The sequence below is a fragment of the Caretta caretta genome, chromosome 4 (assembly GCF_965140235.1).
Source record: "Caretta caretta isolate rCarCar2 chromosome 4, rCarCar1.hap1, whole genome shotgun sequence".
In the NCBI taxonomy this organism is placed as follows: Eukaryota; Metazoa; Chordata; order Testudines; family Cheloniidae; genus Caretta; species Caretta caretta.
In genome coordinates, this window is record NC_134209.1 from 102,104,756 (window position 1) to 102,130,458 (window position 25,703).

At 41.6% G+C, this 25,703-nt stretch overlaps 1 protein-coding gene across 3 annotated transcripts; it reads left to right on the forward strand.

The window, feature by feature from the left end:
• The first annotated feature begins 2,149 nt into the window (after positions 1-2,149).
• On the forward strand, positions 2,150-25,431 carry OCIAD2 (OCIA domain containing 2). Of its 3 annotated transcripts, XM_048848350.2 has the most exons (8): positions 2,162-2,426; positions 6,749-6,901; positions 13,835-13,931; positions 14,789-14,842; positions 17,588-17,635; positions 19,937-20,042; positions 21,615-21,702; positions 23,454-23,660. In XM_048848350.2, exons 2-7 carry the CDS (start codon positions 6,842-6,844, stop codon positions 21,694-21,696), a joined length of 447 nt encoding a protein of 148 aa, XP_048704307.1. In that variant the 5' UTR covers positions 2,162-2,426; positions 6,749-6,841; the 3' UTR covers positions 21,697-21,702; positions 23,454-23,660. The 3 variants fall into 3 exon arrangements, with proteins under 3 accessions (XP_048704306.1, XP_048704305.1, XP_048704307.1); XM_048848349.2 differs by lacking the exon at positions 19,937-20,042 and having other exon boundaries at positions 2,150-2,541; positions 23,454-25,431; XM_048848348.2 differs by lacking the exon at positions 19,937-20,042 and having other exon boundaries at positions 2,152-2,426; positions 23,454-25,431.
• The last annotated feature ends 272 nt before the right edge of the window (positions 25,432-25,703 follow it).

Below are 25,703 nucleotides of genomic sequence, written 5' to 3' on the forward strand. Positions count from 1 at the left end.
ACTGTCCCTATAAAATCGGGACATCTGGTCACCCTATGTAGACACAGCTAGGTCGACGGGAGAATTCTCTACCACCTCTTGGGGAGGTGAATACCCATGTTGATGGGAGAACCCCTCCCATTGGTGTAGGCAACATCTTCGCTGAAGCACTTCATTTTTGTCATTGCAGTGTTTTAAGCATAGACAAGTCCTTACACTGTACAACAGCACTACTTGGCTAGGAACCCTCCTGCTGCTTCACAGTGTTACAGACTCCCTAGGCTTTCAGCCTGCCCTTGATCCAGTTCCTGGTCCTGCTCAGCCCCAGGCTTGTTGCAGCTATCTTCAGTCTTGCCCAAGCCCCACTCAGACCATACTCCAGCCCTGTTACTGAACCACTCCAGCCTTGCATCTGCCTCCAGACCCTCGGACTGACTCCCACCTGGCATTGACCTTTGGCCCACTCTAGACTCTAACTACTATCCCAATTTGGCTTGTCTGTGGACTCTGACCTTGGTTTTGATCCATAGCTGGTCCCCTACCCTGGTTTCAATGCGGCCTGACTATGGCTCTGACCACTTTGAAATGGGAGCCTGTCACAGTGTTGCCATGACTCAGTGCATTTAAGGAGCAAAAATGTACAGGTCCTGGATAGTCTTCCCACATCTTTTCAGAGGTATCATTTGCTACAGGGAAAAGGTGGCAGTTACAACCCTCCCTCCCCCCCAACCTTAGTTTGTGCCCCCTTTTCGTAGGTCTATATGCTCCATTAGGTCTTCCACGTTTTGTCCCACCCCCTGACTTTGCAGGATATCATAATCAAAAGCAAGGTTCTTTATGCTGACAACTTTGCCTGCCCACTCCCATTTTTCTGAAGTGACAGACCTGAACCTTGTCTCAGAAGAAAAAGAAATCTCAGTTAATTTTGTCCAAAGTTGCAATTCTAGCTCCAAACTTATACTTGTAAAGTATATATTTTATGTAAGTTACAGTGAGAGTTATCTCAATATTGACAGAAGGCAGATGCTCAGTTTAATTGCCCCACAGACATAGCTGTTAATCATTTCTTGGTCATTGCACACATTGCTAGAGCTATTTGACACTACATTTAGCTTCTGTTCAAGGTAGATTCTAAATGAAATAGTTGGAATTTGCCTATCATGGGGCCTGATCTTGCACCACTGAAGTCTATGGGAGCTTTGGCATTGAGTTCAGTGGACACAGGATCAGGCTCTTGTTGTACTGCCATGGTGCAATGTTTTAACTAATTTCAAATAAATTCATTTTATGAAAGCTAGAGGGGATTCTTACAAGAATCTCACCCATTTTCTCCCCCTTTGCCTTGATACCCATCTCAGTACCACTAGCTCCACTTTTAAGCAGCTAAAATCCTCTGTCAATGGCATAAATTTGTTTATTATAACTATTTTGACTGCCATATTTAGAACCTTCTCTCTTCCCTTTTCCCTATGCAGAGCCCTCTTCTAGTCTGCTTTTTGTTTGTCTGTAGACAAGGCAGTGTGTTTTTTTTTTAACTGTCTATAATTTACTAGAAAATTATTATACAGTGAGCTGGTGCTTTGAGTGGGGGGTGCTTTCATGTAAATAAAAATCCATACACCCACTCATTCCTCTCCCACCCCAACCTTTGGGGAAGTTGCAATCCAACTCTAGATTTGCCATAGCAGACAGCTATGATTTTAGCAGCCTATAATATAATAGGCAACCCTAAAACAAGGGTGGCAAGGGGTGCTGGAACAATCTGTGTAGTGGGAGTGCTGAGAGCCACTGAACCAAACTGTAAACCCCTGTATATGATGGAGACAACTCCAAGCCAGGGGCCGCGGCCAGTCCCCCAGCTCCAGCACCTAGGAAGGGTGGGGTTTATTACACAACAAATACAAAGGGTAAACGCCGTTTTAGGTACACGACAGCCCCAAAAGAATCACGTTCCTTTGTACATGGGGATGGGTATTTAGTACCTGCCCTGGTGTGAGTTACTCACCTAAATTATAGCTGTGTAAACTGTCTGAGAGAGAAGAGACAATATCCCGCAGTGGACAAAAACTAAATTCTGGTATGTGATGCGTCCAGAGGTTTCAGCCCAGGAAAGGGCAGCAGCAGTACAAGCCCCTTGCCCTTTCCAGGGAGTTACATTACACTGGGGAGAAAACACTGGCAGCCCGGAGCTCGCTAAGCGCCCCACAGACACAGGCAGCTTCCGGGAGCGAGGCTGAATCGGTGCTTCTTGCAGCTGATCTCTGCCTCTTCCTGGCCGGGCGGGCCCCTCAGTGAAACAGGAATTGAATATAGCTTGCGGGTGCCGCGTCTCCGCGCCAGAGAGCGCGGTACAGCCAGCAGGAGTCTGCGCGGTGGAAGTACGAACTGGGCCCAGTTTTCGAACTAATGCAAAACCAGTAACTTCCCAACTAGAGTCCGGAAAGATCGTAAGATTTTTTTTTTCTCCTCTTTGTCTCTGCGAAGTTGCCCTTCGCTCCGCTGATTTTCTTTAGTCTGATCTCCTGGGTTTTCAAACACAAGAGCTGCGCAAAGAGTGCTCCGGTAAGCCTCTGCACTGATGTGGGTTTGGGCGTTAGCGGACAGGGAGTACATGCTGTGTTGAGGCAATTTCCTCATCATTGCAAACACAAAAGGATTTTTTTTGTTCTAATACCCCCTGTAAGGTCCAAATTTGACAGCATTTTTTCCCCAAGATCTGTTTGCTAGTGACCAAGTTCTTGCACGTATATCACAAATTGCAGATTTTGTAGCAGCTGGTTTTAATGAGAGCTTGTATATCCTTTGTGGAAGGCATGTTTAAAAACCTCACCTAGGTTTTATATTGAGAGAAATACTATAAAATGCACATAAAATAAATGGAACTAAATATGGAGGGTTAATTACATACCAGAAAGTAACAAGACACTGGACCAAAGTTCTGCAATCAAAAATACACAAATGTCTTAATGAGGTTACACTAGAACTGAGGGCAGGATCAGCTTTAGGGGTAGGCAATCAGGGCAGTCACCCTGGGTGCCAATTTGTAGGGGGCAGTGCATTGCTCATGGGGTTGGTCTCTTTTTTGCTCTGCTGATGGGCTAGCATTCCCCACCCGTCTTCACTGCTCCTGGGAGGTGCTAAAAATCTTCCACATGACCAGGAAAAGATCTAGGGCTTTTCCTGGTGGACGGCAAAATTCAGCTTGTTGGGAAAAATAGAAATCCCCTCCCCCCCCCATGAGCCAAATTTTGCCCTCAGTCATGCTAGTGTATAGTGAAAACAACAACAACAAGTAATAAAAGTTTTAGGTCTTGCTCTGTATAGATTTTTCTATCTAACAGTCTCAAAGTATGTGACTTCCTAGGCATTAATTAAGCCTCACAACCCAGCTGCAAGGAGGGTATTTTACTTAGGAGGAAATTGAGATTTAACAAGATTGGGTGACTCACCTAGGCTCACAGGTGAAGTCTGCTGCAAGGCCAGGAACAGAATCCAGATTGCCTGTGCCTAAACCCCATGCCATCCTTCCTAAGAAAAAGAGAGTGATCTACTTTTTTTCCCAAATATTCTCATAATCCCTTCAAAAACAACCAAGAAAATAAAGTAACAGTGCCTCCCAGATTATTCCTCTGTAAACTTTGGAAATGGATGTCAAACATCTGAGCCCACACCTTTAACAATAGTGTCCAGTCACTGCTTCATTTTAATCCTGTTACGCTTCTAGTGACATTGCCTGAAACTAAACTATGTACCCTGCACCAAAATAAGAGTCCCATAATTAAAATAAAGATTCTAATTTAGAGGGATCTTATAATATCTCCTGGCAAGTATTTCCCCTTGTACCCCACTGGATGTCAAACATCTGAAGTGTTACTATAAGCGCTGGGCTAAATGTCACTATGATTAATTAGTACTTTATTCCCGAAACACCCACACAATAAGACAAAGTCTCTGGCAATTAAATTTTTCCCCACTCTCTCAAATGTTTTTTCTCATCTGTTTCTCACAGTAATCTCACAGAGTGGTGTGGTCACTATCAACAACTGAATCAAGCCTTCTCAGGGTGGATTTGATTTAAATCACTGGTCAGGAAGACTCAATTTAATCATGGATTTCTACATAAAACTGCATTCTTGTTGGTTGTTATAACCTTAATACATATTCTTCACAACTCAGAGATAGATGTAGGTTTCATTTTTATAAGGTACGCACTATACACATTTTTAAGTGATTTTGAAAACTTTTCAGATTAGTTTTTCAGCTATATCAGAAAATGAATGATTGGCTGGTTGGTTATTTCATTTACGAAAGGTAATTGAAGTAGTTCACCTCCCAATAATTTCATAAATATCTATCTCCAATTCAACAGGTTAATCATTAATATTTGGAGGATTTTCTTGCCATGCTGTATTAAGAGGAGACCACCACCAGACAGACATTTAAATTGTTTTATTTAACTAAAACAACAACATTATGTATTCTGCATTTTTTTCCTTCAACAGCAAAACATACAATATTTAACAAAACAAGCATATGAATTTTTGAATTAAACATTCACGTTTTTAAAAATCAGGTTTGTTTTTGTTAAAGTAAAAAATAGTTAAATGAAATATTTTGAAAAAACCAAAAATTAAATAGACTGTCAGCCATGTCAACATGAGAAACTTATTGGCTTCTGCAGCTACCTCAGTCATCTTCATCCATTTCTGGGATTCTTCATTATGTTGAAACTGAAATTTAGCTTAGTAACATAGGAAATACTTCCAAGATTTTATGGTGTAAAAAGATTAATTACAAGCTACACGTTACTAGAACACATTACAGAGTCCTAAAAAAGCCTGCCTCTCTTCTTATTTACTTTTCTGAATCTGGAAAACAATGATGAAAAAGTGATGCAGAGCTTAAATTCTGCTGCAGTGGTAAAGGAGCCAGGTCAGATTCTACAGCAATCTCCTGTGATGATCTTCTTTTAAATACAAGTTCCTACACAGCTAGGTTTATTGAACAGAATATGAATTCCAAGATTTAGTGCCTGTGATTGGCAAACTGCTCTAAAGTTCCCTCCCCTTTCCCTAGATCTTTTCTAAGTGACAAGAGACTGACAGAGTGAGACAAACAGTGAAGAGTTTACAGTTTGCCCCACCTTCCACAGAGCTTCAAAATTACATTTTTCAGAGAAACAGTATCAATATACAGTTTGAATGTGGTAAAACTGAGCACAGGAAGACTTACCTTACTACAGATTTGTATCAACACAGTGCTTTACCTAAGTCTTTTTAGCAAGGAGAAAGGTCAGTTCTTCAGCCCTGCCATTAAAAACCAAACAAAAAAAGGTTATTTGAATTCCCAATGCTAAATAAAAATACAGGGCTTCTCGTGAGTGTTATAACTTTGTAACTGTCTCAGAACTAAAGCACAGTACAGAGAAGAGTTGGAACAGTTCACACTTTGAGTACCAGCAACCACTTAGGAGAACAGACTTTTGAAGCTGTTCAGTTTGTATAAATACATAAATAGAAATTGGGCTAGAGAGAATGGCTCTGGAGCCTGGGGGTTAGAGCACTAATCTGAGAGGTGGGAGACCCAAGGTCCAGTCCCCCTGCTCCAATGACTAATTATTTATCCAAAAAGTGGAACAGCTTCAACAGGAGAGACTGAGGGGCACCTATACAGGAATATCCCAGAGCCCATTTGTTATGGCAGTCTCCTGAGAGGTGGGAAACAACTGTTCAAATCCTCTCTCCCCATCAGGCAGAGGAGGAAATTGAACCTGGGTCTCCCACATCCCGGGTGATGCTCTAACCAGTGGGCTAAAAGTTATAAGGGAAGCACCCCGTCATCACTTTTGAATGGACCCCAACGCTTAACCAGGCCCTGCAGGCAAAAAGGGTAGGGGAACATCTGAGATCCCACTGAGGCTTAGGCATGAAAGAGGTATCCCGAGGCCGAGAGGGAGGTGGTGTGTTCATGACCAAAGGCAGAAACTTAGGACACTTTATAACAAAAAAAATTTAGGTGCAGAGAGTTTACAAGCCTACAGGTTTATGCAGCAGCCCAGTGGGGGTTTTGTGGATTGCAGTGGCACCTAAATTTGGGGCTTAAGTAACTAAATCCCTTTGTGGGTACCTTTGAAATATGATTTTTTTAAAAATAAAATCAGAAAAATAACTAGTCATGATGGACCTTGGTCTGAAATACAGACTTAGTTCATGTTAGGCTTGATGGTTAGGTCCTGTGGTGGAAAAATAAGAAATGTGCGTCAGGGGTTAAAGGCCGGGTATGGCTAGGAGGGGGTAGCCCTCTGACTGTGGGAATTCTGGCCACCACTCAGAACAGGCTGCTATAAATTAGACCAACTCTCTGAGCCATCTCATTCATGCCAGGGGCCATTTTGGCTTCCAGTGCAGTCAGGAATCAGGAAGGTGCAAGGTGGCTTGAAACCACATTTGTCCTCACTCCTCTCCAGCACTGAGAGTTTTGTGCTGCACTCCACAAGCCCCAGCACATAATCCTTCCCTGTACACATGCCTGCTTGACTCAGTACAAACCCAATATTTCTGATAACTGAAAGGGGATAATGCATTGTGTGGCCTAATATAATTCACTTAGAGTTCAGCCATTTTATCTTTTTTAGTTACATTTAATATCAGGTTATTCAAATAGTATCTGCAATAAAAACAATGCTTCTTTCAAAATGGTGTTTTCTCTGGGTAAACAGTTGGCTATAACAATATAATACTTTTACTCTTTTTACCTTTGTACCAAACAGTGAGAGGAGGAGCCAGCTGTAAAAGACGGCATTGCTGACTTTGCTGCTTACCAAGATTGTTAGGAGGAGAGGGGGAAGGACAGACAGACAGACATGTCTTCAGAAACAGCCCAAAGTAAAGTTCAGGCATCTTCACAGCAACAAAACAAACAGGTAAATTGGAGTTGCTTCCCCTTTCTGTTGAATGCTATCTTTAGCCAATGACTGGCATTTTTGTATTCTTACTATCAAATGGAATCCAGGTGAACAGCTGCCTGAATACAGGGACTTATACATATAAACGAGGAGGAGGGGCGGCTTGCCAGTATTCCTCTGTGGAGTTCCTGCTGATTCATTTGCAAATTATTAAGAGATTGCTGGTCTCCAGGTCAGGTGTCTGCGTCCACTATACTCATGGCAGCTTTCTCAGGGGTATCTGGTTGTTTGGGGCAAGGTTTCAGCTCTTCAGGAGTTACTTGTCATATATAAAGCTTTTACATTTTCCCAAGAAAGATGGCATCATTTGAGATATTTTCTTCATGATATAACCAAGATTCTGGGAGGCATTTTTTCATAACCAAATGAAAATGCAAAAGGCAGTAATACAGTATTTTACAAAGTAAGTGGGGTTGCACAGGTATAATTGAGGGCAGCCTTTGGTCTTATGTTTAAGTTTAGTTTAATACAAACTGACAAAAACAATAAATCTTATGGCTTAAACTCCACCCTAAAATAGCTACAGGTTGGCCCATGCTTCCCTTGTATACCTGGAATATGCTGCATTTATGGTATAAAATATTAAATGACAATGTCCAGTCCTGTAGACCACAGATAGGTTAATTACAGCATTGCAGCTTTCACTTTGTACTTCCTGGAATAGCTCTTAATTTTTAGCATGATATTTTTCTACAGAATTAAATATATAAAATTTGAAAAAATAAAGCCTGCATTCTGTTAAAATGTCTCGTAATGTTAATAACAGATCTAGTCCATGTCATTAAGTATGTTTCATGACTTCTACCCCCTCTGCTGTGCTGAGATTTTGCTTTTCATATTTCAATCCAAAGTAAATTTTTACACCTGAGTTAGAAATTTCTAAAAGAACTAAGTTTATAATAAAGTGTATTGATGCTATATAACTGTAGGTAGTTTAAATATAGTTTATAGTATACTATACAATATTAAAAATAGAGCACATTTGGTTTTAGAATCATAAGTTCTTGCACAATTTTCTATATATACACACAGTAACTCCTTGCTTAACATTGTAGTTATGTTCCTGAAAAATGCTACTTTAAGCAAAATGATGTTAAGCAAATCCAATTTCCCCATAAGAATTAATGTAATGGGGGGGGGGTGTGTTAGGTTCCAGGGAAATTTTTTTTTTCCTTCACACACACAACCCGTATAAGTCATGGTGGAATCAGAGGGTTGGATATTTCCCAGGGAATGCCTTGCTGGTACATGATGAACTAGCACTCGGCTGAGCCCTCAAGGGTTAACACATTGGTGTTAACGTAGCCTCAAACTCTCCAAGGCAGCACGAATGGAGGGAGGAGACACAGCATGAAAGTGGTTGCAAACATTCCCTGCGGAAACTGACCGTGATGATGAACCCACGTTATCCCACTTTCCAAGGTGTGTGTTTGTGTGACATGCACATTGCTCCTTTAAGTACGCTAACCCCACTCTAAGTAGACTGCCTTTTTAAGTAGATCAGCAAGTTGAGACAACAGCTGCTGCTGCCAGCAAGCTCCCTCACCCCTGTACCCTGTCATGTCCCTCCCCACCGCACTCTGTGGAGATGGGGGTACAGGAGCAGGGGGACACCCTGACATCAGCACCCCTCTTCCCCCCACCCCCTGCACAGCAAGCAGGAGGCTCCTGGGAGCACTTCCAAGGCAGAGGGCAGGAGCAGCACACAGCAGTGCGGGGAGGGACACCTGAACTGCCCGGCAGCTGCCACACAGAGAACTTCGGGGAGCTGATAGCGGGGCTGCCAGCCCACCCTGGTTCCAGGCCCCCATCCCTAGCTCCAACGGGCTGCTCTTCCTGCAAGCAGTGGACAAAGCAGGCGGCTGCCAAACAACTTTATAAGGGAGCATTGTGCAACTTTAAACGAGCATCTTCTCTAATAGATCAGTGATGTAACAATGGAACAACGTTAATCAGGATGATGTTAAGTGAGGAGTTACTGTATTATACTTCTCTAAGCTCTGTACAAGGTTTCAGAATGTTCATGTTCACAATTTCTGGAAAATCCAGTCTTCTTTTGTGTTATGACCCAGACTCTGTGCCAAATTCTGCTCAGTACAGAGAAGACAGAAAGCAGAGGGCAGTCAGAAAGCTGGTAACCACCATCTGCTAATTCTAGTCAAGCTATCTTGGTCCTGGTCCCAGTCCCAGCTAATCTGCTCTAGTTTATGCTAGCTGGCTATGGCTTCTAAAGGACCAGACCTCTTGTAAGAGCCAATAGAGCACAGGTGCTCTCTGGCTCATCCTCAACATCCAACTCAGGTGGAGTGGGGGGGCCAGTTGGCATAGGATTTGGTTACACTGCTTTACACCCGCTGCAAGCTCCCCTATGCTGAAGAAATCTAAACAGGCCTGTTAAGGCCAAATTCTACCACTTTTGTGCCATAGGTGAACATTTAACTAAGAGTAATTTTGATATGAAATAACCCTGTTCATAATCATTTACTTCTTATCTGTTGTTCGTACTATTGTAGAGGTTTTATTATATTTGACATAGTTTATGAGCAGTACAAGTTTCATATACTATACTATGACCTTATGTGACAGGTTAGCTCTACTCACTGCTGGATGGCACCATCTGTTGGTGGCTCTGGGGATTAGCTTAGTCTGGTTAACACCCCTTCCAGCAGGTATACCCCATTAGTTTCTCCCCTGCAGCCTCTCTTGCTCTCAGGAGCCACAGCAGCCCTCTGGCCAGGTCACTCAGCATTCCCCTCTTCCTGGGTGCAGTCCTTCAAATTCTCTGTCACTCCCACAGTGACCCCAACGGTCTTTCGGTTCACTGCTCCACCAGTGTCACTGCCCCACTGGTGGGTAGGGAAAACCCAGGCCCACCTTCTATTCCAGTTTCCAGCCCACGGACCCTACAACATGCAGCCAAGGTCTGCTTAGTCCCCAACCTTGCTGCTTATTCCCTGGGCTGCTTCTTACCGCAGCACTCCCCCACTCTCTGGGGTTTGCCAGCCACTCTACTCCCTCCTCCCAGGAACAACCATGGGCTACTTCCCTCTATAACTGCCAAACACACCTCCCTTCTCCCAGAGGGTGACCATAGACTACCTTTCTGCAGCCCCTTCTGCTTCCAATTTCCTATCTTTTGTAGAAGCCCCACCTGTGCTTCACACATGAGCTTCTCTCTAATTAATTGCCTACAGCTCTCCCCTGTTCGGAGCCTAATTAGCTGATTGGGCCCACCTGGCCCAACCCAGCTCTTGCAGGGCCAGTGTGGGGAGCACACCCCATCACACAGTGCTATGAAACTTGGTTTGTGATCAATTTGAAGGCCTTCCTCAAGCAACACTCCCACTAACTTTAGTAAGAGTTGTGTTTGAATGAGGACTGGGGCATTCACTACCTGAAAATGTAATAATGACTGCAGCCAATAAACCTATTTCATCACCAGGATTACAAAACTAACAGGGCTCACATTGAGGTGGTACATGTCAGCATAGGTATATCTCCAGCTGGAGCTGGGGGTGCAATTTTCCACTGAGGAAACATACCCACATCAGCGGCGATTGAGTTAGCATATTAAAAGTAGAGCATAGCCATGGCAACAGGGCTGGCAGGATTGGCTAGCCACTCCAATTATGTACCCTCCCAAGATATTGTAGGCACGTACTCAGGGCGGCTAGCCCACCCATTCCTCATACTGCCATGGCAACAGTATTTTTAGCGCAGAGCTAGCTTGGGTATGTGTCCTTGACCTGGAAGTCACATCTCCAGCTCCAAGTGCAGACATACCCTATGGCATACCAACATCTCTACTGAGGTGGCACTTGTGCTACAAAATCTGAGCTTTCATTTTTTTAAAAAGTACATTTTCAGTTTTTGTGATTGTAAATAAAGCCTTGGAAATGTGAACTGCGTGTAATTGAAACAATGACATCTGCCTGAGTCTGCACAGAGCTTTCAACAATAACTATGAAGTCTAAACTGCCCCATTCGTCTCAGTGAGATGCAGTGGCAGAAATAGCCTCCTAAGTCAGTAGGTGCACTCAGCCTCCTCCTCGCCCCACTGAGGGGGCACCGACCACCTGCAGCAGTACACTCCTCTCCAGCACCACAATCCTAATCCCAGCTCGGTGTGGCGGGAAGGCCTAGGGGAAGAGGGGTTGGCCTGGAGACCAAGCCCAGCTTTGACTCACCCCACAGCAGCAGCTCCTGTCCCTCGGGACTGGGGTTGTGCTGGGGCTGGCTCCGACTCCCTGCTCCGTGCGTTGTGACCTGGCACATGGAGTCGCAGCGCCATTCAGGTTTGGAAGTGTTGAAGTTTATTGGTAAATGGAATAAAAGCAAAGATAAATGTAATAAAATCATATCTAGAGTACAGGGTAGGCCACAGCTTATCTTGGTAGGTTAAACCTTAGAGTTATAGTCCTGGTAAATTGAAGACTACCTTCCTAGCATTCTATGTGTCTGTCCCTCCAGCTATCATGGGCTCTGCCTTTAACTCACCATCCCAGTGCCTGAGGTCATAATTGCCAGTCAGAGTCTATTCCAATCCCCTCTTCACTTATACTCAGTTCCTTTGAAGTCTAGGTATGAATGCTATTACCTGGTGACTGCTAATCCAGCACAGATGAAGCCAACATACCCTCCCCAGTATATGTACCAATTTTATTTAGTAATGAAGAGGATTTGCTTTCATGAGCAAAGAGTTTTTCCATTTCCTGTTACTTAATATACATCACTTCACAGTAACTTCAGGAACTTTTTACAGATCACATATTTATAATGACATCTAGATACCGTATTGTAGGTCTGTTTTTGTAATGAGGAATAAAGAGGGAGGAGTTGGGGGGTCAGAGAGGGCCCTTGATAGTATCCCCAGGATATTTACACCAGGTATTTCACATTATTACTAGGCACTTAAAGCAGCTATGAAACCTTTCCTGGGCAGCCAGATAGAAACATAATAAAATAACAATTTATAATTGTCTTCTTAAACAGAACTAAGTCCCTGCCATGTTGCTACAACTGTATACATGCACTGTACAGGAGACTGATTATGCCAAACTCTTGTACAGTGCATGTGTACAGCTGTAGCAGCACAGTGGTGAGTTAGTTCAGTGTAAGAAAACTTATTGATGAGTAAGGTTACGATTTAGTCATGGATATTTTTAGTAAAAGTCATGGACCGTGACCCTGTCCATGACTTGTACTAAAAATACCCCTAACTAAATGTTAGGTGCTGGGGATGAGGGGGCGTTCCAGCAGATGCTGCTATTCCGGGGGGTGGGAGGGGGTGGCCTGGGGCTCTGCCACCACCGCTGCTCTGGCCAGGGAGCGGTCAATGGCCTTGCCACTGCTGCTGCTCCTCTGGGCGGGGAGCAGTCTGGGGCACCCAGGGAGTGACCAGTGTGGCTAGCCCTGGGGCTGCCTCAGCTGCTCGGGCAGCCCTGGGGTCAGCCGCTACAGCTGCAGAAGTCACAGAGGTTCCGGAGTCATGACTTCCGTGACCTCTGTGAAAGACTCCTAGCCTTAATGATGATTATTACAATGGTTAGAAATCCAGGAAAGCAGAAGCCCCTACCTTCCCTCTCCACATGACTCCTATACCCACCCCCTCCCAGTAGCCTCTGCCCTCAAAGGAAACCCCCCTACTGTCCCTTCGAGGAGCCCTGCCTGCCCCCACCCTGCTTCTTACCCCTCTTGGCTGGCTCAAGGCTTCCTTGGGGGAAGGAATTTTAGGGTCTTCTCCGTGCCCCATATCCAGCCCTTCTCCCTCCCCCCGGGATCCCCAAAAGGGAGTTGCATCATAACCTGGAGCGCCACCCCTATCCCAGCAACACCATAGGCCCCCCTATTGCTGCCCTACCCCATCCCCTGCACTGCTGCTCCCTACCTGGCTGGACAAGGAGAACAGACTAGCTTGCCCCTCCACCCTACCTAAATCCTTTCCCCTCCATGCTGGCTTGAGGCTTCCCACTGGTCCCCATTGCCAAGAGAAGTTGTTGTGGTTTTTGGCAGGCAGACCTGAGTGCCAGCTGCACTCCCAGCCATGCACATCCAGACCTGATTTCTGTGGGTGCAGTTCAACCATGGACCCCAGCTAGAGCCAGCCTTGGAGAGATGTTAACTCAGATGCCCAGAGATGGTACTAAAATATCAATATTATTAACTATTTCACTGCTCAACAAAGAAAAGAGAGGGACATACACAATCTATTGTGAGTGACATTTTACTGCCATTACTGGGTGGGCATCAACAGAATCCAGTAGGACAACTGAATCCTTCTGAGGAGAAACCCAGCCAGAGGAGCCCAACGGAGCCCATAGGTGTATTTGAATTGCACGAGTCAGAGTTAGGACTGCAGTGCCTTGGAGGGCGTGAGAGATTATAATTTGAATATCTGCACAACCTACCAAGAGTAATTTCTCATTTGGCATTTCAAGTGGTTGGGGTTTATTTTGTCGGAGGACCTGAGAGTAGCATTGCCTTTTTTTCCTATCAGTTCAGTCCCTGAATATCAGCTAAAGGAATGTGGCTGATCAGAAAAAAAGAATTAAGAGAAGAAACACCAATTTACTGCCTGTCTAAAATTAATACCTAAACTATTGCAGGCAAGATGTTCCAAATAGCATGACATTTTTTCACTTTAAAACCTGAACAGTGCTTCACATTTCTGCTCTTGAATTATCAAATATTTGATTGCTTCACTAACTAGAGATGGGGTTTGTGCGTGTGTGTGTTTGTTTTGAGACTTGAGGGAGGGTTGCATTACTTATGAAAGGAAAATACCTTTCTCTTCACTTTACATGTATTAGTAACTATTTTTAATCTTAAATGATCTAAAAATGATCTTATACGATAAAAATCAGTAAGCTAACAGAAGATTGCTCTTTTCAGTCTGGTTTCTACTGTCCTATCTCAGATGCTCACATCAATAGAAAAGAAGTAGAAAGGATCAGTCGAGAATGTAGAAATGAAAGTTTCTGGTACAGAGGTAGGTAACTCATGTTAATTCTTATCCCAGTGAGAATCAGCACCTGATGTATTTTTAGCTGAAGTACTGCTTTAAATTCTACTGCATGTCTTGCCAGTTACTTTAACATTTAAATTTATTTGAGAGAGGATTGTTATTAGGGCCTAATTCTGTCATCCTTACTTATGCTGAGTAGTACTTACTATGAAATCAGTGGGACTACTTACATAATAAGGTACACTTAATGTAAGTAAAAGTGGCAGAATTGTTCCCTTAATTGTTAATAGTTAACTATTATTATTAGTTGATGTCACTATTTTTTAAATCTATTATTACTCTCACCCAAGAGACACTTTTCATTTTCTTTCATGTGATCTTGATTTTGAATTTTTTCAAGAAATAACAAAATTTCTATTTAGTTTCAACAACAAAAACAAAAGTCATTGCAGAGTGAGTGTAAAGTTGGCCAGATGGCAACTCTAAATGTGGACATTCTGAAAGGAAAAGATTTGAAAAGCTTCTAAGGGTTTCATCATTTAATCAAACTGCTATCAAGGACAGATACATTTTAGTTTTGCTGTCTTGAGGGGATATACTACTATGGTCATGCAAGTTTTTGTTGTTATTTATACTGCAGTAGCACAAAAAAGTCACAACCAGGTTGGGCTCCACTGTGATAGGTGCTGTACAAACATAATGAATGACAGTCATTGCCCCAAAGAGCTTTCCGTCTAAGAGCAGGCATAATAGGTGAATGAGACAAGCAAGCTGGGATGGAGAAGACAGGATAACAAATACAAAAAAGATGCACATAATTCTCAGCCAGTCAACAGTAGTGAGCAAAGTGCTGAATTTTTTTGTTTGCTTGTTTTTTTCAGGTCTTCCATTGTCTCTAGGAAGCATGCTCATCACTCAGGGACTAATTTACAATGGTAAATGGAAGATATACATGTATCATTTTATTTATATTAAAAATGAACCTAAGTCATGCTGATCTGGAATCAGCACTAAATGAGAATTCCTCCAGAGCTTGCTGCTTTTCATATTTGAATGTTCTTCCCACTCAGTGCCATCACTGTTATAATGATTTGATAATTAACTATGCATTGCCACAACTCATTCTGAATACAGTAAAAGCTGTGTTATCTGGCACTTTATCAACCAGAAAGCTTTATTATCCAGCATTTCTGATATCTCCCAATACAAATCTTCAGTCTAGTAACCAGGACTGGTATACTGCCTAGGAGGTTATGCAATTGCACATTCTGCCCTCTACTTTTATGCAAAAGAGGCAGAAGACAAGTAAGCAAGCTGATGATATGAATTTATTCAAAAAAGCAGCTTCCAGGGTGTGTCATAGGGTCATTACAGATTCAGCCCAATCTACTACACCTTCTACATCTACAATGATAATTGATGTTGATAATGATGACCGTGAGGCACTGCAAGAGCCTGAAGTGTCTTCTGAATCATCAAAGAAAGATCAACCTATGTTCAGTACAGTTTAAGTGTATTTTTAGTGATCTGGGTGTATGCCATGTGCTGCCCATAGTGATACGTAGTGTCAAAAGATAAAGTTTTCTATACAGTAGGTTACCTGTATACACCTAAGTGCTTCAAGAAACCAGCCACTCTGCAGTGCAGTACATTGGTGAATACCTGTATACTGTACTACTGTATTTTATATTTTATTCATTTTATTGTATTCTAATTTCTTTGCAAATTGATATTCCATTGGTAAAGTATAACTCTCAGTTAACTGGAATATTTGATTAACCGGCACCCACCATTCCCCCAACATGCTGGATAACAAAGCTTTTACTGTATTTCCTTTTGAATTCAGACCTTTGCAAATACTAGCGGCCTGAATATGTCACGATTACATTCTGTAATCAAGAATCATCACTGACTTCATTGGGACTACTTGTGGAATAGGATACAAGTCCATGTAAGTCAGGGTATCAGAATCTGGCATTGTAGCTCTAAATTCTGGCTTCTAGAAAGCAGTGTTTCTATGACTGTATGCCAACATACATAGTGGCTCAATGCAAAGAGTACTGGCTAAATGGGAGGACAGGGAGATCTTAGACAGCTGCTGTGTAATCTGCACAGAGGAGTATCACGTTACATTTCTGTAGTGAATCAGCCTGGTTGCACTCTGCATGCCTATGGAGGAGATGCAGACTACTTTCTCGGTTTCTCACCCCTTGGCAGATAACTCTCCCCACATTTCTGCAGTAGCTGGATATTTATGCTAAAATGATCAGCGGTGAAGTAATTAAGAATGCCAATTTTAAATGGCCATTATTGTGCCTTGACTTATTTGAGATGAATGGGGCATCTTGTACCTCTTTTGAAACAACTGCTGAACACCTGGACAAAGTGAAAATAAATGGGCTTTGCACGGAGGACCTAATAGGGGCTAGGGGAAAAGAAATCCTCCTCCCCACAATCTAACACTTGGAATAGAGTGGTTGCATAACCACTCCACTGTGTATACTACAGCTCATTGGCTTTAGAAGAAGCTGGGACTTCTGTGCATCTCCTATATTATGTGACTCTACAGTGGTAGATCTACTGGCCGCCACTCTATGCTCCCTCTGCCACCAAACTCTTCTGTGTGGAATTCGCCTGCGTAGCCTAGCACTGTCACCCCTACTTCCCTTCCATACCCTGCCTCCCACTGACATCCCACCCCAGAAATACAGTGGTTCCACTGTTTAGGGTCTTCCGTCTCATTGAACGGGGTCATTATATAGCTCTTAGAGCTACTGTCACACTCTCTTTAAATTCTGCAGAAATGGATAAGTCACCAGACAAGTGCTGGTACAAAATTCAATGGACTGGCTCATTCTGACTCCTGCTCCTTTGATTGGCTGAGATTAGATATGGCAGTCACATCACACAGTTGTGATCAGTCATCGTGCCTGGGTATTTTGAACAGGTTCTATACAATGTCCAGAATGGTGGTTGCAACTTGTGAGCTCATGGGTGAAGGGGATGTAAACAGGAAAATTGGAGGGATCCACAGGCATTTGGAGGATTATATGGAAAAATCCTTATGCTGCATTTTGATTTGCTGTCTCATGGCATCAGCTGAGCATCCACAGATACCAATACATGATGCTACAAAATTGAGATTAGAAACAAGCCACTATTGTCATATTAGTCAATTTGAGGGGAGGGGGAATTTTGGTGGAGAAGGATGAGAATCTTTCCATTTTCTCCTCTGTTCATGAACTACATCATCTCTCCTCAAAAGCCCAAATGTCAGAGTGACTCCTCCATTCCTATTAAAGAGGATAAACATGACTCTATCTGGTGACAGTTAACACTGGGCTGATTATTGGCAAAAAAGGTCCTAGGAGCTATCTCCCAGTTTATGCTGACCCAAAGAGCAAGAAATTGAATGAGAGACCTGGACTTCAATCCCCCACATGACAGCACAAAGTATTTTCCCCCAAAGCTTGTGTGCCGCTGCACAAATAAATGCATTGGGAATTACCAGAATGCTTTGGAAATTGTGTATTTTCCTAAATCAAAGCTACCATACTTGCAGGTATAGGCCTTGCTCTGAGAAATGAGAAAGGCTTATTAGAAAAAGACCCCTTTTGTTGTTAGATGTTGATGAGTTTCTCAAGTGGATAGACATTCTTAACTATTGTGTTTTATTTTAGGCTTTCTCTCATCAAACCCAAGATTTGGATCATTACCTAAAATTGCATGTAAGTCAGTACTTTTATTTTAAAAGGAAAGAAAAGCTTGGGGGATCTTTATTAACAGTAGAATCTGCACTTTCCAAACCTCCACTATCCAGACTTCCTTTGTGTGCTAACTGTGTGTCTCCCTGTTCTAGTGAACGTCAATTATCCAAACTTCTGTTTATCTGAATCTATAAGGTGTCAGCATAGCAGTTTAGGTAAATAGGATTCTACTAAGTTTACAAACTAATTTATTAAGTAAAGCTTTTTTAATTAAGACTTTTTCAGTAAGAGTGTATATTCAATTTTTAATTGCCCTATCTGCACTATTATATTATTGCAAGGTCAGCCCTCACCATGGTTCTGTCAATAACACTATTCTCAATGGTCTGTTTGTCTGCTTCTTCCACAAGCACCTCTCCCATACTACCTCTTTCTTGTGGGGAAAACTTCCAATCAAAATCTGTACCTCCCCACCTTTGCCTCATTAACTCTCACCTTGAATCATAGAATATCAGGGTTGGAAGGGACCTCAGGAGGTCATCTAGTCCAACCCCCTGCTCAAAGCAGGACCAATCCCCAATTAAATCATCCCAGCCAGGGCTTTGTCAAGCCTGACCTTAAAAACTTCTAAGGAAGGAGATTCTACCACCACCCTCCTACTGAAAAAGTTTTTCCTAATATCCAACCTAAACCTCCCCCACTGCAACTTGAGACCATTACTCCTTGTCCTGTCATCTTCTACCACTGAGAATAGTCTAGAACCATCCTCTTTGGAACCACCTCTCAGGTAGTTGAAAGCAGCTATCAAATCCCCCCTCATTCTTCTCTTCTGCAGACTAAACAATCCCAGTTCCCTCAGCCTCTCCTCATAAGTCATGTGTTCCAGACCCCTAATCATTTTTGTTGCCCTTCGCTGGACTCTCTCCAATTTTTCCACATCCTTCTTGTAGTGTGGGGCCCAAAACTGGACACAGTACTCCAGATGAGGCCTCACCAATGTCGAATAGAGGGGAACGATCACGTCCCTCGATCTGCTGGCTATGCCCCTACTTATACATCCCAAAATACCATTGGCCTTCTTGGCAACAAGGGCACACTGTTGACTCATATCCAACTTCTCGTCCACTGCCACCCCTAGGTCCTTTTCCGCAGAACTGCTGCCTAGCCATTCGGTCCTTAGTCTGTTGCGGTGCATTGGATTCTTCTGTCCTAAGTGCAGGACCCTGCACTTATCCTTGTTGAACCTCATCAGATTTCTTTTGGCCCAATCTTCCAATTTGTCTAGGTCCCTCTGTATCCTATCCCTACCCTGACATAATGCACACAGAATTCTGCCATCTGATCATAGATAAGCCAATGATGAATTTGGGCTGCTGATTGTGCACATAGCTAATCTGTGATACACTATCCTACAGTTTTGTTCTCATGTTCTCTCCCTTCTCTTACAACCTTGCTTATTTTATCTGCCTGTTATGTCTAGTCTTTTAGAGTATAAGCTTTTGTGGGGCAGGTACTGTCGTTTATTACATAACGTACAGCAGTAAGGCCCTGGCAATACCATATGACTACCAGAATGAGTTCTCAACATGGTTAAGTTCTTTAAGTATTACAGGAAAATAACTACTCAAATAAAGATATATAATACAAATTCAGTTTATCCTACGTGTCTAACTTTGGAACATTTTGTTAAAAAAATTGTTTGCACAGAAATTGTTTTGTATTGCATTTACATAATGCAACGATGCCATTTAAATGACATAAGCTGGTTTGTTTTCAAAAGCCAAGCAGGTTGCATTTGGTGTAGACTTGGATTTGAGACCTCCACAGAAAATTCAACGTGTTGCCAGAAGTAGCTTTTCTTTTTGAATGAGTACTGAACCAGAGCCTAGTGGTATTAAGGAAGGCTGTGACGTAGGAAGACAAGACTTAAACTGAGGTCCTAGCTAGTGGTAGTCATCAAAAATACCATGGGCCATTTTGCAAAGGCAGGGGGAGTCAGCTCTTATGTCTTTGTCAGATTTCACCTTGCACTATTGTTACACATCTAAATTCCCCCTGAAATTCCAAGTGTACACAATATTCTTTCACACATCTAAACTGTTGTGCAGTGTTGCTGTGTATTAACCAGCTGCAGTGTTTCACTCCACAGATGGTTGCATTTCAGTGACAAGAGAACTTACACTATTACAGTATAATCTTTGTGTTTATAAAGCACTTTGATTAAAAAGTCCCACATAAGTGCAATTTACTGTAAAAAGGACAAATGATAGTTCAAGAGTCTAACTCAAGATACTAACAATATTTTGTGATCTGTTTGTACAGTTGCTGGTGCCTTTGGTCTTGCCATTGGGACAATGTCATACATACGAGCATGCCAAAGAAAGTTCCAAAGTATAGGAGTTCAGCCATTTGGTCCAGAACATAAAAGGTTTGTCTTGAATATAGATCGCTCAATCTTAGATCAAAACATAGTTATTGACAATAGAATGAAGGAGAGAGGCAACTACAGAGTACATTTAAACCTTTTGCTTTAGTTCACAGGGCACTCTTGAATGCTATACGTAAGGATATATATTGCAGTTATGCAGTTCCAGATTATGTGGTAATTATTAGAAAGATACAAATTAAATACAATATAATCTGCATTGTTTGGAAGACATAAATAATCCTATAATTTAAAGGATTAAATCTCCAGCCTCTCCATATACTAATTATAAAAGATCAACAGTTAGCAATTTACCTTCTGTCTGGTGCCATTAAATATCACACCATCTATCTGGCCTGTAACTTGAGGTTCACCTTTGAATTCTCCTTTGCTCCATATGTCCAAGATGTATGTATCCAAATCCTACATCTTTTTCCTCCACCACATCTTCATATCCCTCAGTTAATCATTCTCTGCCATAATTAATGCAGCCTCCTTTTCTCTGGCCAATCCTATCTCCAGTCCATACAAAATGCAGCTGCTAAGATCATTTTCCTTACCTCAGACCATGTCATCCCCTTTTGAATCTCTCTACTTGCTCCCTGTCCAACACATCAAGTTCAAGTTTTTTGTCACTGCCTTCAAAGCCCTATACAAATGCTGCTCCCACCCACATCTCATTTTGCATTAACTCCCACCTCCTTCCCTGAGCCTATGATAATCTCCCTCAGTTTGTCCACGTCTACTACACTGCTCCCCGCATAGGAAATGCATTTCCAAAAGCTCATCCACAAGGCCACCTCTCTGTTTTAAAATCCCTTCTGAAGGCCCACTTGTGCTGTGATGCCTATGTAAATTAGCTGACTGATAATGGGAAATTGGAAGGGTATTTTGAAATAATTTAAATATCCTAAACCAAAATTTTTTTTTAAATAAAATCTTCCCTCCCCCACTTAACCCCCCCACCTCCACCCTCCCAAACCCTGTTGTATTAACACAACACTATATTACAAAGATGTGGCCAATTGGCCATCTATATCTTGGTAACCCTTGCCTTTACCCAGTGGTCTTGTCTAGATTGTGAGTTCCTTTTGTCAGGGATCATGCTTCCTTTTCCTGCTTGGAAAGCTCTACTATATTTTTGGGCACTACTGAAAATAATACATAATAATAATAAGGTTGTTTTGCTGGGGCATTCAGACATCATCCCATACCGTAAGACATCTGGAAGGACTGAAGAACTGGGGGGAGGGATAGCTCAGTGGTTTGAGAATTGGCCTGCTAAACCCAGGGTTGTGAGCTCAATCCTTGAGGGGGCTATTTAGGCAAAAATTGGGGATTGGTCCTGCTTTGAGCAGGGGGCTGGACTAGATGACCTCATGAGGTCCCTTCCAACCCTGATATTCTATGATAAGAACATAAACCGGATGAATGGAAAACAAGAGATTCCTTCTATAAAGCCTGTTCAACAAATTCCTTCTAAAAGAACACATACAAATATGCGTCAAAGATGACAGCTGTGTTAGAGAAATATGAGCAAAAATTTTGAATGCTCTATTTTCCTCCTGATTTTAGGCACTGTCATCATACCTGCAAGGAATGCGAAGCAAATTTTGGATCTAATGGAAAGGAAAACTCAAAGCCTTCAGCTTCATAATCCTAGGTACACACATTAGAAGCTTAAGGAAGCTTTTGATTTTATTCTTTATTTTGAACAGTATTCTAGTTTAAAACACTTGCCCCAATACAGTATAAACAAACTTCATGAGATGAAAGCCTGAGAATCAGGAATTCTGTTTGATTCTGAAGTTAACCTTGATTCTTCATTTTCTCTTTACATACATTTCACAATTTTAAAATTCCCACTTCCGAGGAACTCCTAATTTAGCTCCAAAATTCTCATGCAAACAGCACTACTTTTTTTTTAATCCAGCGGGATTCTCTGGCTAGTTGTAAGTTAGAAGAAAAGAAATAAATATTTCTCTACTAGTTTGAATGCCGTTTTCTGTTCCCAATATTTTTTTTTTAACTTGAACATTTATGGACTGGTCATTTTTGGTATGTCAAAAATACAGCTGAAATATTGATGTGTTAAGAATGTGACCAGTAAATAATGTCCTTATTATCTGCATGTAATACTACATGCTAGCTCAAACAGAAAGTATGGGTTTGATGCAGAAATTACTGGGTGAGGCTCTTTGGCCTGTGTTATACAGGAAGTCAGGCTCGATGATCATAAAGGGTTCCCTCTCGCTTTAAAATCTCTGAGAATGACAAGGAGAGGGATATTTTAGCAGATCCTGTTCATTGACCCAAAACTGTGTGATTTTGATGGATTTTGTCAGTGCATGGTATTCACAATGAAACATGTTGATGTAACGTTGTATTATCATTGAAGAAACCATTAGGCTGAAGTGTGGCATTATTAGATTAGTGTCCCCCACTGGTCTTTAATAGTCTAGAGGAATTTTGTTACACCTGTGGCCTTTTTTAGCAGCTACAGGAGTTAGCCAGTGGAGTAAGTAAACAGTGAGGCCTCATTTGAGCCTAGCCTACATGATTATTGCACTCAATATCTGCAGTAATATAGGGACGCAGTAAGATTCTCAAAAGCACCAAACCAACTTGAAAACCAATGGGACTTAGGTGCCTAAGTCATTAAGTGTTTTGAGAATTTTTCCCCAAATCTTGCTTGCCTCACTCACATATGATTATTTCCATTGACTTAAAGATGCCATAGTATGTTTAATTAAAGATTGCCATTTGTTCACTGACAAGTTGTTTGAGTCTAGTTGAGAGCAGGAGTTGGTGCATATTTTAGTTTGCTTACTCTACTGGTCTGACAAAGACTGAGTATGTTAACCCCTGGATCCAAATGCAAAGACCATCTCCTTTCTCAAGCTTTTGACAAAGGGATTATTGTGAGCAGTGTTATTTAATATACAAGTACTGGCTAGCTTTGAAAACTACATTTTACATGTACCCAGAGTCAGTTCTGATGGAAGAATTTTGAAATTTAGGAAAAATGTTAAGCAGGTTTTTTTAATACAATTCAACATTAAAAAACTGAAATTAGAGACTGACTGAATATTTCAATTAGAATACACAAAATAGTATTGTTTGATCACTTTTTTCCTTTTTAAAATATGTACAATCAATGAGCTAAAAGTGTGACACATGGTGGATATTGCTTTTCCATCATTTCTCATGCTAAAAATGTGCATCACGCTCAAACTTTCTTCTCAGATTACATCTAATTAAAATTATTGTGCTGCACACACATTCAGGACCAAATTCTTACCTCAGAGATTTGTGCAGAACTCCCTCTGAAGTCACCAGATGCACATGTACATCTGAGTAGAACTTGGCTCTCAGAGCTCAGTATTTATAAAATGTGATTTTTGTTTGTTTCAGATCATGCCTCTTCTTTTTAAGAAGTTACTTCATATCTTGGTATCTGAATTGTAGAACTGACAAAATCCTGCAGAAAAAGTCTCTTCCTTCAATAGCTTATTCTGGACAGAAGAAATTGAGCCTACAGTCCCGTGTAAATCAGTACACTGTGAGGATTGGGTTGATTTTTAAAAAGTTTGCCTATATAATAAATGCTAATTCCTAGAACTGCAGTTTTTTTTTCTGTTGATATCACACCCTAGTATGTTTCTTTTTCCTTAGATGCATTTTAGCTCTTGGCACTGAAAACTTAGATATTGCAACTCTTGTAAGTGGCAATGACCTGATCTCAGTGCAACCTGCAAAAGGCCATAATTGGAAGCATTTGTCTCCTGCATGAAAGAAAAAGAATTCAAGAGTATTTAAACGATGTTGCACTGCTAAGCAACCCACCAAGCCCCCAATACTGTGATCAGTTTTGCATAACTCCTTGTACTGGGCAAGGACTCCATGTATCACTGTTCTTGACAATAGGTATCCTCTGGGTACTATTAGAAAGAATCCCATTGACTTCAGTGGGCTTTGAATCTGGACTTAAGAGAGGAGAGTGACATTTTATTTATGCCCATCTATTCAAATCTCTTTGGAAGGAGTTCTGAACATTATTCCTAAATAGACAACTTAATAAAAAAGTTTTTTTCTCAAAACATGAACACTGGGGAAAGAACTGACAGTGAGCTCAGAAACCTATGTTTTTTAGGTTTGCTCTAATCTGACCGTGACATTAGAAAAGATAAAAAATAATGAATTACAGAAAAGCCAAGTTAATTACTGTTTGCATATTAATAAAAATGCTTTAATACTTTGTTCTTTTAGAATTTAAGTTCAAAAGTGTTGTGCTTCTGCCTGATACCCTCTCCTCCATGATCACTCTCACTCAGAGGACCCTCTCTGTGTACAGATCCCACAGGACAATCCAGGCCTGTAGAGTGTTTCATGTTACTATTCATCAGATGTGTCCACTGAGGTATCAGTAGGCAGCTATGCAGGTTAGCACATGGGCAACTTCACGTATCTCCTAGTAAGTAACAAATGGTTTTTCTATATGCAAATTTCAGTAATACTACTTCATTTACTGGATTAAGTAAAGCTGGATGTTAGGTCTCAGCATAGTCTATGACTAAACTGATACAATCCCTAACTTGTCTAATGTTAAATGCTGAATCATCATACATGCATGTGGATCATAAACCTTATCCTGAGGCAAATGCTTGTGGCTTAACCACTCCCATGTCATTTATTAATTCTCTAAAATCAAGTCAATTGTAATATCTTCTGTAACTGCCTTATGCCTGTACTATGCACGAAGCTGCACATGGCCCTGTCCAGCAAGGGACTTCACACAACCCCTGCTAAACAGTTGCCACGTCTAGAAAGACACCTGTCAATTGACAGCTTGCTCTCTCAGCAGTCTATTTTTTTTCTTGCTTAGCATCTATTGCTTCCCTATCTGTAGCCTAGGCTTGCTTAGCATGATTGCTGCCTAAGGCATCCTTTGAGGAGTTCCTTCTGCTTCACTTGCTGCACTCCTAGTATGGCAATGGCTTTGTCTAGACAACAGTCTCCAAACTCAGTTGGCAGCCAGTGGAATGTCGGGTATGCAGAGGTCCAAGGGACCTATGAAGAGGAATGAACCTAAGGAAGGCTCCATAAAGTGTAGGGCAAGCCCTAAATACCCTCTGTGGTACACAAGAGCAGAACCATTGCTATATACACTGAAGCAAAAAACAAACTGTATTGTACCAAAAGGATTGTCTTGTACTTCTCCCAGCCTAGTTAGAACATGCATAAAGGAATGTCTCTTGCTGTCAATGAAGTATTAATACCTGGAGTGCATTGATGTCAATCTAATACGAACAGCAGGGACACCAAGTTCACCACTGGTGTGTGTTTTAGTGTGAATTACATTTTTTTTAAAATAAAAAGACCTGTAATCTAATGAGATTGAAATTAGTGTGTGCATTCTGTTTCAAACGCAGAAAATAATTAAACAATACAACGCACTGTATTTCCAAGTTTGGGTCATTATTGCATTATATTTTTGCAGAGCTGATTTTTTAGCTCCATCTACAGGTTTTTTTTAGAAAATGCACTGCAAGTACACTGATCTACTGAAAAAAGTATGAGTGAGGAGGATATGTATACTGTACAATGCAGGGAATATATTTTAAAATATCTTTCATTTACTGCAGTGCAGGATTAGGGAAATCA

Excerpts from the sequence above, each read along its gene's own strand:
- OCIAD2 (XM_048848349.2), top strand. The coding sequence starts at position 6,842 with ATGTCTTCAGAAACAGCCCAAAGTAAAGTTCAGGCATCTTCACAGCAA. Across the intron at positions 13,932-14,788 it reads TGAAAGTTTCTGGTACAGAG|GTCTTCCATTGTCTCTAGGA; the intron begins GTAGGTAACTCA and ends TGTTTTTTTCAG. Across the intron at positions 21,703-23,453 it reads CTTCAGCTTCATAATCCTAG|ATCATGCCTCTTCTTTTTAA; the intron begins GTACACACATTA and ends TGTTTGTTTCAG.